The 14625-nt window shown below is 42.6% G+C and overlaps 1 protein-coding gene across 1 annotated transcript in view; it reads right to left on the bottom strand.

The window, feature by feature from the left end:
- Positions 1-14625, bottom strand: part of ELP4 (elongator acetyltransferase complex subunit 4) — a 245962-nt gene continuing 231337 nt past the window's right edge. The window contains 1 exon segment of the mRNA XM_043580877.1: positions 1-404. Within this exon segment, the coding sequence (XP_043436812.1) occupies positions 273-404 (132 nt within the window). The 3' untranslated portion in view covers positions 1-272.

The raw sequence follows: 14625 nt of genomic DNA, 5'->3' as shown, positions 1-14625 counted from the left end.
TTTGAGTTTTTGACATTTTATTTAAAAACAAGGTCATTTGTTTTCTGTATATAGGGCATAAAACAAAATTTTCAAATGAAAGCATTTTTGCTCTACTCTTTCTGTAGAAAAGGTTGGTTAAGGAAAATGAAGAACGGTGGCCTCATTTTGCAATCCTAACTGTTTCCCAAAGATTGGAGGGTCAACTCGTTAAGAAAAATATTTACATAAGCTATTAGCAGTCATAATGAGAGCGTCATATAATCCTGCGCGCAGCTACTAAGGAGGAGTCACTAGAAGTCCAGGTGCTTCTTGCCTCCGGCCATCACGCCACAGCCTGGGCCCAGCAGCTTGGAGGGCTCTGCCAGATCCTGTTTGCTCGAGCGGCTCACTGTGTCTGACAAGTCTGGAGGCAAATGCAGTCGCTATGGCAGAAGATTTCAGGAGAAGGAAAGAAGAAAAAAAAAATTAATTTTGCTTTAGCTAGCACACTTCAGAATACAATATTATGCTCTGTTGATCAGCATTTAGTCTTGCATATAAAATTCCTGCTAAAACAATTCTTCAGACTGAATGAAGCCCAAGAGAATCACATTTTATTCCCACTATAGGTTTTACAAATTGTAGCCGTTGCGGAAACTGGACCAGGGATCTTAGGGCAACATTTCCGGAGTCCAAACCTAAACATGTTAAGATGTCTCTTATTTAGGTCCAAATGAAAACATGTAAATGCATACATAAAAGGCATACTTGAAAAATAACACTGTTACAGTAATGGCAGGGTTGGTCTTTGGCTTTGTTTTGTTTTTGCCAGGATTCCAAAATGCTATTTTTTAATTGACTGTAGCTTCAGCTATTATGGATTCCTACAAATGCTTATTTCCCTTTGTCTGTTAAGTTGACCTGATGATTCTATTTCAAGGCTATACTTTCTTTAGGAACTTAAAATTTTTGTAGAAATATTGACACAGTGAAAAAAAAGATACCAATCAAAGGGTCAATATTTTTTATATACTCAGGTAAGTCAGCTATGATATCAATTTCAGGTCTTGGTAAGTTTGTTTCTATGCATGACATCGGTCATGTTTTGAAAAGTATAGTTTAGCTTTGAACAGCTCCCCATCTTAACTATTCTGCAGAGAGATGCTGATTCAAGCAGATGCAGTAACTGACCATAATTACACAAAAGTTACTGTAATTAAGGAGAAATACTCATATATTAAAAGAACTTTTTTGGGGCACCTGGATGGCTCAGTCAGTTAAGCATCCGACTACGGCTCAGGTCATGATCTGGCAGCTGGTGAGTTCGAGCCCCGGGTCGGACTCTGTGTTGACAGCTCAGGGTCTGGAGCCTGCTTTGGATTCTGTGTCTCTCTCTCTCTCTGCTCCTCCCCTGCTCCTGCTCTGTCTGCCTGTCTCTTGAAAATAAGAGACCTTTTTTGGTTTTCAAAAGGATCTCTATCAAATTCTTTTAACTGTTAGTTCCCCAGCCTATTCAATTTTCATAAAAATCCAAGCTCAAGGGAACATATCTGTTGTGTGAGGCACACAGTGAGAGTAGGAGGCTAAAGGTAAGTGAGGTAGGATGGGTCCATCAAGGTCTAACCAAAGCCTTGTGGTGAACTGACCTGGAGACAACCTATCTGAAACCCTTCATTTGGAAAACTCCCTTCAATATGAAAAAAAAAAAAAAAAAAAAAAGATGAAAAAGGTAGAACCATTTTTTTTGGTCAAAATATTATGATCTGTAAGCATATGTTCTGGTTAGTTTCTTTCCTGATAAAAGGCCTGTTTATTGTCATGTAAACACAAGCTGTGTACAGAGGATCAAAATATTTGAAGACATTAAAAAAATTTACAAAATGCTCTTTGATTTCAGTTTGCCTGTACTTATTTTTTAATGCCAATATACCTAGAATGAAAGGCACCATGATGGACATATGTTCAACAAAGATGGCAGAAATGTTGAGAAAAGCTGTACTCGCCATATGATGATATCCATATAGTAATATTCATTTGTATCCATAGCACCCAACCTGTCTTATATTAAATAACTAAATGTCTATTTCTTGAATGATTTTTAAAAGCTCAAATAAAGACATACTTGTTTCTTTGTTTTAAACAATTCTTTCATTTAGTCACAGCCTGGTTTTTTTCCAGAAAGCATGAAAGGCTCAGGAATCTAAAAGACATGTATGACTCTAAAGTCTGAGGTTATGAATGTCTTTTCAGTGTTAACTCTGTCAGTGTTCGTGTGAAGAAACTGGAGGGAAAGAAACATCTAGTCAAAAAAAAATTTTTTTTTAATGTTTATTTTTGAGAGAGAGAGAGAGAGAGAGAGAGAGACAGATTGTGAGTGGGGGAGGGGCAGAGAGAGAAGGAGACACAGAATCCCAAGCAGGCTCCAGGCTCTGAGCTGTCAGCACAGAGCCTGACTCAAGGCTTGAACTCACGAACTACGAGATAATGACCTGAGCTGAAGTCAGACGCCTAACCGACTGACCCATCCAGGTGCCCCAAGAGATATCTAATTATATGTCTGAACTTCAATGTTTCAAGATCTATTGCTAAGGAGTAAAGGAAAAATGCCTAGGATATATGCATGATCTGAAGGTTGTCTGCAACTTAAAGAAAATTCACCGTAAAAAAAAAAAAGCGTGTGTGTATACTTTTGGTCGAGACCTCATAAGGATGATGTCAGATGGTGATTAGGCTATTTTGGAAATCAACTGGAGTCAACAAATAGTTAGAATCTACTTGAAGCAAGGTGAACAGAGCTCTTCTACATTACTCATTTCCTTAAAATTCCAGGAACACAAGTAAGACAAGCAAGCTGGTAACCATCATAGTGAGAAGCCCAAGACACGTCTACAAGACAGGCAGAGACAAAGCAGAAACCAGGTGGGGGAAGGAGAGCAGAAAAAAGCTTCATGGAGATGGGCTAGGTGCTAAATAATGAATTGGATTCTGACATGTGGAAATGGTGATTTGCTTAACGGTAGAGCTAATACATCTTTAAGATGCATTTGGGTGAAGGGTCATACTGTTCTGATAATCTATATGAGGAAACTAGTGTAGTGTGTTCAGAACAGCATAATACAATTTATTTCAGGAGCTTACCTATTTGCTAAAAATTTCTCTTCCTCTGCTTCTCTAGGCAATGAACGTGGGCCAGTTGGCTGAAAGCCCTTCATAGCAAGAGTAGCTAAATGTGACGTGTGACATGCTTGGAAATCTTTCAGGTTGAATGGCTTTGAAGAAAAGTCAACTATCATTCGTGTGTAACTTCTGAGTACAAAAAAAATTTGGTTGATATGATGAAATGCTTCTGACCAAATGCTACATTGTGAACGCGAGTTGCATACTTATGTCCTTTGAAAAAGCCCAACGATGGCTCTTGGAAATAGGTGAATGATCTTGCTGGCTCTGGTGATTGTTGCTTGAATGAGCTTCCTATGCACTCTAAATTCCCAACCAGTAGGTTTTGTTTTCTTCCTTTCTGAGCCTCCCCCTGTGCACCATGTCAGTGCGATGTGAAGCAGGGAGGAAGAAGGACAGATCAGGTTCCGGCTTGCCAGGTGTGTGAGGGACTTTTCCTTGGAGGCTTCCAAAGCATTTACACATTTGACATGTAAATGGTCAGATGCCGCTGTACCCCAGATCTGTCTTCTGAAAAAAAATACGCTGTAAAACACTCCTCATCGCATGTGGCCTCCTTTAGAATAAAGCTGCAAGGCCGTGGGGACGTATAAACTTTTAGACCTTGCTGTTTCCTCAGTAATGGTTTAAATAGAAACCAGATTGTTAAAAAAAAAAAAAAAAGAACAAAAACAAAAAACCATACCATTTTCAACGTCGTAAGCCAAATCAAGGTATTTATCTTTCTCGTTTTATACTTGGAGTTCGGAGGCGAGGGCCAAAAACGTATCCTACATCTTGAGTGGAAGCTTTGCCCACCTGATTTTCTTTCCCCAGATTCTGGGAGGAAGGGATTGTGCTGCTAATGCAAGAGCTGCCTATCTGGCTGGGTGCCTGCTTTCCCCCTTGATGCCTTGTCTACAATCATGATTTCTACGGAGGCAAAGGGATTTGAGAAAGATGTGACAGCTCCCAGTATCTCACAGAGGCCTAGGTGATCTGCAGTGATCCCACTGGAATAACGGGTCCCTCTTCTCTGGTGCTACAAGGTGGGAAACAGCGGGGCTGGCAAAATACTCTGGCAGATTAGGGGAGCTCCTGCCAAAAGGCACCCTTAGGCCCGGAGGAAGCCCTGGGTCAGAATGAAGCAGGAGCAGCAGGAGCACTTTGCTCTGCAGCTCAGGGCGGGGGTGGGGTGGGGGGGGACCAAACCAGAGCCAGACTTCAAGAATCTTCCCCCACTGCCTACGTCTGTGTCTCTTTGTTGGGCTTAGCCACTGTCCGTATGTTGTTCCTTCTTGAGTCGGCAGCTACACTGGGTCCTTGTAGATGTGCAGGATTGGGTTTCCTGGCTCTGGAGTTTCCCTTCCTAATTCCTTTTCTCTCAGCCTGCCAGACCTGCGCTCAGCACTCACCGTTCTCAGACAGAAGGGGCAAGATAATGAACCTAGATTACACCTGGACTTGAGACAAATCGCAGGTAAATACCCATTAAAATAAGTTTAATCAATTTATATTTTTCCTATTTTGCCAAGACCAAACCACCAGGCACTGTTTGTTTTCTCTTTGAGGTCGTACATTTTAACCCTTCACAGATGAATACAGATTTGTTTTAATCCTTTTTATATTTCTGACATTTCCTGAAGGGTCACACTTTGTATTACTTAGAGTCACAGAAATCAGTGTGACTATTTCAACAATACTTTCTAAGAGACTTTTCTTTTGTTCTTTAAAGGACAGCCAATTTATTTTATTTTTATTATTTTTTTAATGTTTATTTCTGAGAGAGACACACACAGAGTGTGAGTGGGGGAGGGGCAGAGAGAGGAGACACAGAATCTGAAGCAGGCTCCAGGCTCTGAGCTGTCAGCGCAGGGCCTGATGCAGGGCTCGAACCCACAAACTGTGAGATCATGACCTGAGCTGAAGTCGGACGCTTAGCCGACTGAGCCACCCAGGCGCCCCTAAGATTTTATTTTATTTTATTTTATGTATTATTTTTTTAATGTTTATTTTTGACAGAGAGAGACAGAGCATGAGCGGTGGAGGGGCAGGGAGAGAGGGAGACATAGACTCTGAAGCAGGCTCCAGGCTCTGAGCTGTCAGCACAGAGCCCGATGAGGGGCTCGGACTCACAGACCGCAAGATCATGACCTGAGCCAAGGTCAGACACTCAACCAACTGAGCCACCCAGGCGCTCCTAAGATTTTATTTTTAAGTAATGTCTACACTCAGTGTGGGGCTCGAATTTACAGCCCTGAGATCCTGCTCTGCCGACTAAGCCAGCCAGGTGCTCTCATAGCCGAATTAAATGAAACCTTGTAAACACCTTAGAACACAGAGGCTCTACCCTGGTCACTTAACAGAGGCAGCCAGTGAAAGTGTGGTATGTCCCTCTGTCACTCACTCTCAGTGTGACCTTGGACGAGTCAGCTCACCCCTGTCTCAGTGTCCTCCTTTATCACAGGGGGATAATTCTCCCCTCATGAGACTGTCGTCAGGATCAAATGAGATGTACAAGTGTTCTCTGAAATATCAAGTACACTAATATATTCACATTTATTGCTCCAAAAAAGGTGTTGAGATGGCTCATAAAAGTACACATGGCTCAACACGATAAAAACAAGTGCGTTTATTAAGGCAAGGAAACAACTCTACATATGTAATGAACTACACATGATCGTAAGCGACAACAACAGAATATGAGACTTAGCCAGCAGGTCTCGGTCACTGTGCTGGCGTCAGAGCAACGAGAAGACATTGCCCTCTACTGTGGCCCTGTAAAGAAATCAAAAAGGGAACTGAGATCGTAGTCCTGGCTTCTGGAAAGATTGAAAAAGTCTAAACACTTTCCTTCATACTTAGTAAGGCAGTAGTGAAAATGGGGCATGTCACATGCCCAGCTTCTGGGCCAGTGAAAGCAGGCACAGCTGTACTGCAGAAGCAATTTGGGGTCCATCTTATTTTAAAAATCTATCTTTTGCACATGTCCTCATTGCTGTCAAAATAACTAACAAAGGACATGTCAGAAGATAAAGCTTCTCTACTTGAGTTTTAAAAGCATTTCTCCCTCTTTACATGATGAGGAGAAAAAACAAATTAAACAGACACCCTATCCCATTCCATTCCAGAATCTTGCAAGAGCCGAGTGATGCCCTCACCTAAAGGATGATTTGCTGATTCCTGAAGCCAAGTTCTGTGTTACGAGGCACCGCTCTGAATGGTAGGGGATGGACTAGACTACAGGCCGAGTAGCTGGAGTATAGAGACACTCCCACCCCCTCCAATAAATGGCTTAAAAAAGGTAGAAGTTTATTTTTCTCCCATTTTATAGCACAGAAGTATGCAATTCTGAGCTGTAAGGACTGGTCTGCCAGCCTCAACAGGCGCTTCTTCCACTTCTGGCTCCAAGGCTGATGTGTTTGCTTTCTCTCAGCTGGTGGGAAGAAGGGGCCAAGAAGGCGCAAGACCTGGAAGTTAACACATCACTTCCACTCATGTCCAGAACTTAGACATGGCTACACCTGGCTGGTGACAAGGGAGGCTGGAGATGTTGCAAAATGTGTAAAAGTGTGTAACAAACCTATTCCTTGAAAAAAAAATTTTTTTTAAATGTTTATTATTAAGAGACAGAGACAGAGCATGAGCATGGGAGGGGCAGAGAGAGGGGGAGACACAGTATCTGAAGCAGGCTTCAGGCTCCGAGGTGTCAGCACAGAGCCCGATGTGGGGCTCAAACCCACGAACCTCGAGATTAGGACCTGAGTCGAAGTCGGATGCTTAACCCACTGAGCCACCCACGAGCCCCTAACAACCCTATTCCTATGGAAGATGAAGCAAATGGATATTGGGAGACAACTATAGGTTGTTACATTGTTACATTGTTACACTTATCCATTAATATTTCATCATTACAATGTAATGTTACATTGCAGTTACTCTGTACCTGGTTAAAATCTTGCAATGTGGAAGATATGTCTGCTTAGTTTTTGGTGAGTTTTGTGTTATTCTCATATATGAATAGGCCAGGGGAAAACAATGCCAGAACTGATTTTTGCTCTTTTTGGATTGGTACGTGTACATTTGGTAGTGGCTGCATATTTCTGGAAAAAAGTCTTGCCAAATGTGGGTTAGGTTTTAACTTTTGTTTAAAATGCAATTCATTCAAAGGGTTTAAGATTAAAATTGTTTTATTGAATGTCATAATTATACTATATCCTTTGAATCGAAAACAATTCATTTGGCTCTTCCTGATTGATCTGAAAATTAGACAAAATTTCAGAGCTGGCATATTGCATACTGGCTGCCCATTGAAAAATGCTCAGGTGTGCAATTATTTTGACCGTCAATTATATCTGACAGTATTGTCTTGCCTCCAAACTCACCTCTCTGAAAGCAGATTGTGAAGAACTCACTTGTCTAAACAAAAGTGTGATTTGTGAAAAGGCATGTGTCTGTGGCAGAGATTGCTAGCTTACTCCCAATCTTATTCTCTTCCTTTGCAGCCAGTAAAAGCATCTCTGGGGGGGTGTGTGGGTGGCTCAGTGGGTTAAGGGTCTGACTCTTGGTTTAGGCTCAGGTCACTCATGATCTTATAGTTCATGAGATGGAGCCCCATGAACTAGACCCAGGTGGGGCTCTGCACTGACAGTGCAGAGCCTGCTTGGGATTCTCCCTCCCTCTCTCTCTGCCCGTCCCAGTGTGCACGCACACGTACTCTTTCTCTCTCCCAAAATAAGTTGTCACATTTCTCAACTTCCCTTGCCGGTAGATGAGGCTGAGTGACTAAGTTCTGGCCACTTATGGTTAAGTTTGGGTTCAGATCTGTGAAAGAGGGGAGGTGCCATTGACTTCCCTTTTCCCTCACCTCGGCGAGAGGGCCACTGTCCTGGGCCCTGATCCACCCTTCCTCATGGGGTAAGGGATCTCAGGGCAAAGAGGATGTGCCCCTTCTTTATAGGACATACTCTGGGTATTCAGAATTCAGAACTCCTTGTCCAACAGGCTACAAAGTTGGCATGGTCTCTTTCCCAGGTTCGTGCCCCAAGGGTGGATCATGTTGTCTGTGTGCACACCCTGGGACCACTGTTTGTGTGGCGTGTGGATGGAGTTTGTGTACAGGATGGGTGTCCCCAAGCATTTGCATGTGGCCCTGTGTGTGGGAAGGAGACAGGAAAAGAAAGGAGGTGGGCAGCAGGCCAATTCTCCCCCTGTCTCCAAGTTCTAGAGTAGAACCCATATCATAAATTTAAATTTGGTTTTCCAGGAAGTTGTATTTGTGAAGGAAGACAATGAATATTTCATGGTTTCTCAGCTTGATAACTTGATATAATAATTATGTGGTCCTACATTCACATTATTGCTCTAGGCTCCACAAATATTAGGGGAAAGCCTACCCATCATCTTCCCACTTGTTGAAATGTGGACTTGAGGGTGGGTGCTGAAGCAACAATTCTGGACCATCAACTGGAAGCTATGGTTAGAGGAGGGTAGAGCAAAATGAGAAAATTAGTCTAGGGTTTCCTGACATCATGTGGGCACCCAAAGACCCTGGATCACTGCCCTGGGCTTTAAAGTGAGACATAAGTGAACCTCTGTATTATTTAAGCCACAGTAGTTTTGGATCTCTGTAACAACAGACTAACTTGTATCCTGTTTATGCAGAATTTGGTACCTGAAGAATGATGTGCTTGAGTTCTGGGATTTAAGTGGCTTAGTGGTTAGAAAGTGGGCGGTGAGGTCAGATTGCAAACTGGAAGGCTGGTGACCCTTGTTAGGACTGTGATAACTTGGAAGGCAAAAATTTTACCTCCTGATCAGTGGCTCCAAGGTGAAATGGTGGAGAAATTCAGAAAACTGTTGTGCTAGTTGCTTCTTGCCACATTCAGCAACGTTACTTACAAATAGGAAAGGAACTTAGGCTAGAGATAGAGATTTTGGAAGAAGCGTCAGAAAGGAACACGCCTCTGTGTGAGGCACTCTGCCTGTACCCCAGAGGCCAAAATGATGAAAGCCTTGGTAATTTGGGGCTCCGAGGATTGAAAAAACAAAAACAAAAACAAAAACAAAAAACTGTTTCTGCCCTACATGCTGAAGCAGGCAACCTTCACAGGAGATGTTGGGTGTTCCTGAGCTTTGGTGAAATACCCTCATTAAGAGACTGGCTACAAAGTGGGATCCAGTTCAGAGATGAAAATGAGATGAAGGGTATGGCCTTCCCTCTCGAGCTGATTATTTTAGATGGCGTCAAGCTAGTTACTCATAAGGAGAAAGAGAGGGACGTAGGTAGAACAGAAAAGTCGGAAAATAAGACTCAATGGGGTGCCTAGGTGGCTCAGTCGGTTAAGCATCCGACTTCGGCTCAGGTCGTTATCTCGTGGTTTGTGAGTTCGAGCCTCAAGTCAGGCTCTGTGTTGACAGCTCAGAGCCTGGAGCCTGCTTGAGATTCTGTGTCTCCCTCTCTCTCTCTGCCCCTTCCCTGCTCATACTGTGTGTAAGTGTGTGTGTGTGTGTGTGTGTGTGTGTGTGTGTGTGTGTGTCTGAAAAATAAATAAACTTTAAAAGACTCAAGCCTTAGAATGCAACAGTTGTGGTGGACAAGTATCCATTCCAACCTCTTGGTGGAGGCTGCAAAGGTGTGAATTATGCTTCTCCAATTAGAAGCATTGTACTAGATTCAGAAGGTGGAGGAGAAGCAGAAGGAATCTTCCTGCTGCTCTACTGCAATTTGCCAGTACTACTGCAGGGACTTTTTTTTTTTTTTTTTTTTTTTTTTTTTGCATCAGTATTCCAGTGACTAGTCAACAACTCCATGGGAATTGAGAGGCAGGTGCAGAAGTAGAAGCCAGACCAGTGTTTCAGTGCCCAGTTACTTGCTTCGTGGGGGTCGAGGGATCCTTGTTGCTGTGGTAGTAAGAACCTACCAGCCACAAGATTACCGCCTCGGAGGTGTGCGCTTTCAGTTACCAGTTGGGGTGGCCTCCCAATTCCTCACCTTTCTGACTGAGGAAGCAGCAGCTTTCCTGAAGGCCAGTTTTCTGGTGATGTCCTTCAGCCCTCCCAATTATTTTGCTAGCCCCCCAATTTTCTGGTATAAACTTTTCCTCTGCATAAAATAATTTGATGGGATCTGTTTCCTGTCTCCTGAACCTAGAACTTTGTCTTGACAACTCTTTGGCTGTGATTACTTGTGTGAGGGACTGAAGGGAAGCTATCAGACTGGGAACCTTCTAAAGTCTTGAGGGGATTGTAGTGCCAAAGAAACCACAAACCTGGTCAAAAGTCTATGATTATTCAACCCCTAGAATAATCTTAGGTCCCCAAACCTGATCTATCAATAAGTGGGCTGTGAGAACTGTGCAGCCCCCCAAAATTATCCTCTCTGATGGTGACTTCATGTAGCCATGAATGTTAATGTACAAGGAGTAACTTCCTTAAAGGATACAGAGGATAACAGACAAGGGAGTTCCTTCCAGAGAGCCGAACTGGGGATTATAAATTGGGCTGAAGTCCCCTACTGACAGGGCAGAGAATTCCTGCAGTTCCCAGCCAGTAGGATTCTCCACTCACCCCCAGAGAGGCAGTAAGTGTGTGGGAAGAAGGCTGTGCATGGATATTTGGGTTCCAGTGGGTTGTGGACTATGACAAAGTCTGATGATTATCCTTCAATATCTACTCTTCCTTTTCCCTTTGGTAGAAGAACTCTTGAATGGGCAGCCATCTGGAATAAAAATTGCATTTCCATGCTTCCCTTTCAGCTAGTTGTGGATCATGTGACCAAGTTTGAAAAGAGCAGAAGTAATGTCGCCATGTCAGGACACTGGAATGGAATTTGAACTCAGGTAGTCTGGCTTCCAACTCCGTATTCTTATTCATTACTCTATGTGCCAGAACTCCTTTAAGTACTAGCGATAAAACAGTGAACAGAACGGGCAAGATCCCTGCTTTCAAAGAACTTACAACTTCAGAAAGGGACAGTACATAGACATTTACATGACTCAAGGAGAGACAGGTAACATATAGGAAAGCAAACAAATGAACAAGATAATTCAGATAGTGACAGGTGCTTTTAAGGAAATAAAACATAGTGATATGATATTGGCTGGAGGGGGTACCGCTTTTATTTGGTGATAGGGCTTTTTGGAGAGTATATTTGAGCTAAGATTTTCAATTTGAGAAGGGACCTATGAAGACCTGGAAAAAGAAGTGTCTAGGCCAAGGTAATCAAATGCAAAAGCCTTAAGGCAGGAATAAAGTTGGCATGTTTGCAAGATAGGAAAAAAGTCAGCTTTTCTGGAGCAATCAACAAACAGGGGAGTGGCTATGAGACATTTGGCTTGGTAGGTAGGTATCTGTGGAGGGTTTGTAAGTGACTTGGACTTAATTCTTAGAGCATAGGGTAGCTCTGAATACCAGGGCTATTTCACCCATATCCTTATAAAACCATGGATAGACATTTTCAGTAAAGAATTGCAAACAGATATATTCTATTAAAGATAGCATTTTCTCGGGGCGCCTGGGTGGCTCAGTCGGTTGGGCGGCCGACTTCGGCTCAGGTCATGATCTCACGGTCTGTGGGTTTGAGCCCTGCATCGGGCTCTGTGCTGATGGCTCAGAGCCTGGAGCCTGCTTCCGATTCTGTGTCTCCCTCTCTCTCTGTCCCTTCCCTGCTCATGCTCTGTCTCCCTCTGTCTCAAAAATAAAAACATTAAGAAAAAAAAAAAAAGATAGAATTTTCCCAAAGGTGGTATATACTGGCTCTTCTAGATCCTGTATTCTTCTGATTCAGAAGAAATATTCTATCTCCTAAGTGGTCCACAGTATCCCCTACTCCCATTCTCCTCCTGTGGGAAGTGGTGGTTGTCAATGTCGTGCCAAGTCAACAGGAAGATTCTAGTTGGGAGTGGTTGGGCCCTGTATGAAATGTTCATGGAGGAGAAACTCTGGCAGTACTGTTTGTGGAGATGGTGTGCTGAGTTTAATCCACTTAAAATGTGAGCCAGAATCTTTTGGACTGTGGTATAATAAGAATACCACCAAGTGTCAGTCCCAATGTTCCTGAACTTGCGGACATTTAAGATGTGGGGGAGTTATGTTATTTTCCTCTCTTATTTTATATATGGACAGAGAACAGACTGGATTACTCCCAAAGAACTTTGCTTAAAAGGGTTTTACCTTCCAGACAAACTAAAGGCAGTATCTTTCCCTTTTCTTTTTGCTTTCTCTTTTGCTCCTTGGCATATTTTATTCTCATTCATGTTCTAACATGAGTAGGATTGGAAAAAAAACAACCATCTAGGTAACAGATGGAATAAGGTGGCTTAAACTGTTACCTAAACTTGTACAGTAGAAATACTTGACACATGCCTCCCTCCAGCCCTCATTAGCTTCCTCTTTGGGATAAAGGGATGGGACGGAGAAGTCACACATGCCACTACTGTTCCTGTGATCCCCTGCTTGTGAACCATCACATCAATGAGACTCTCCGTATCTCCCCAACTGACTTCCTTCCATTCATCTTCCCTTAATTGTGTACAGGCCTTCTCACTCCGGCAGTGTTTTTACTGGTCTCCAACTGCTGCTTACCCCAAGGCTTGTGTGGCTATGGAACACACAATGCAGGCAGGAGCATATAAGCTCCAGAGTGCATAGAATTTGAATGAAGCTTCAGCAGGGCCAAGCTGAGAGATGCTTGAGACCTAGGGCTCAGACCTACTGCTGCTATGGCAGTAAATGGAAGAAGACCAGGATCTTCCTGTGCACAGACTGTCATTTTGATAGGCTCTTCAAGCCTGCTTTGTCCAGGAAGCCCCTGTTCTACCCCCTACAAGTGAGGAAACATTTTAGAAGCAGTATTTTAGGTACTACCCCTCAGGTGGCTTAACAGTAGTAAGATATTTTAGGAACATACCATGTTTTAGAACCAAATGCTGAGCTCGAGGAAAAAAAACCAAACTTCTTTTAAAAATAAATTCAGACTAATTCTATGAGAATTCCTTTTTATCCCTTTTTTCTTGTAAAGCATATGGAAACTGTTCTGGAGGTGGCAAAACGTAACATTCCCTTTGTTTTTGTCTACTAGAATTCAAACTAATGTTTGCTCCTTACTATAATCTGAAACCTCTGACTCAGTAAACTGTTAGCAGATAAATGTGTGTGTAAACTCAAGGTCGATCCCTAAATCCCAGAGATTTTTAGAACTACAGCAGATCCACTATTCAGTGTGGGGACTGGCAGAGGGCTGTCTGATCGTTTATGGAATAGATGAATTCTAAGATGTGAACAAGCCGAAATCAGGGACTTCTGAAATTGGATAATTGCTTAAGGTATCAGAGTAATGCCAATCCACTAAATAACTTTCAAAGTTGGCAGCTTTTGATGAACACTCCTTTTGGAAATGTGGCAACCATATATTTTTTTATATGTAAGTACAGCATATGTAAAAAATATATTGATTTCCTTTTGGCTGTCCATGAATGAGTACTGAGAGCATAATGGCCAATGTGTTTGCTTGCATAATGCCCTGCAGTGTATGCAGAACATTGCTCTACCAAGTCCTGAGATGGGGTATGAAGTGCTCGGTGTAAATGGCCACGTAAAACATCCTGACGGCATTAAATCTCCTGACTGCTCTTCAGTTACTTTAAGACCCCCACATTGCAGGGTCTGCTAGTTCCTGGGTATGAAGAAAGAATTTTTAATGGGGCCAAATGTAGGTGTTTACAAGGGGGAATTGTTGTTTTTTATTAGGAGCTGCCTTATGTTCAATAGTTGTATTTACTTTGTCAAGCTAGCCAGAATTAGAAATCCCCATTGCTAGGCAGCCTAGAGCGTCTGCGAAGTATTTCTGGGCATTCAGAACTGAAGCATGTGCTGCCCAAAGGCAGGTTTCATTACAGTGTGTTATTTAGTCCCCGGTTCGTCCCTCCCTACCCCCACACCCCCAGATAGCAGCGCTTCTATAGCAGGAAATCTTGGTTACTTTATGCTGAAACATATTTACATGACTGAAACACGACAATTAACACATTTGTAAAGCTTGAGGGATAGGCACACTTTAATGGTTTTTTGAAGTAGGCTGATTTCCTGGAGCTTTTAATCTTATTTTATTTTGTTCTGCATGCATGAACAAGTTCCTCCCTGCTATAGGTGTTTGACAAAGTCTACCTGGTATGAATATGAATGAAAAGAAAATCATACAAAACTTAACTTTACGTTTTATCTTTGTCAAACCGTCCCTAACTTCTTTCACCAGTTCAGTGTATACTGAGGGCTCTGCTCTTACTTTTGACATGTTGTGTTAGCTTTTATACAAAGGCAGTTGGGAAGTATGCTTTGGGTTTGGCAAAATGAAACGTGTATTTCTCTGTACCAACTGTATAAAACCTTTTCACATTGAAGGAGAAGTATCTGTTACAGTAGTGATTTTCTTCACTTTTCGTGGTCAGATAAAGGCACACTCTCAGAGGTAGTGCATAATTTACTTGCTCCGAACTTAAATGAACACTC

Source organism: Prionailurus bengalensis, chromosome D1 (genome assembly GCF_016509475.1).
Source record: "Prionailurus bengalensis isolate Pbe53 chromosome D1, Fcat_Pben_1.1_paternal_pri, whole genome shotgun sequence".
Lineage (NCBI taxonomy): Eukaryota > Metazoa > Chordata > Mammalia > Carnivora > Felidae > Prionailurus > Prionailurus bengalensis.
This window is presented reverse-complemented; position numbering and strand designations above follow the sequence as displayed.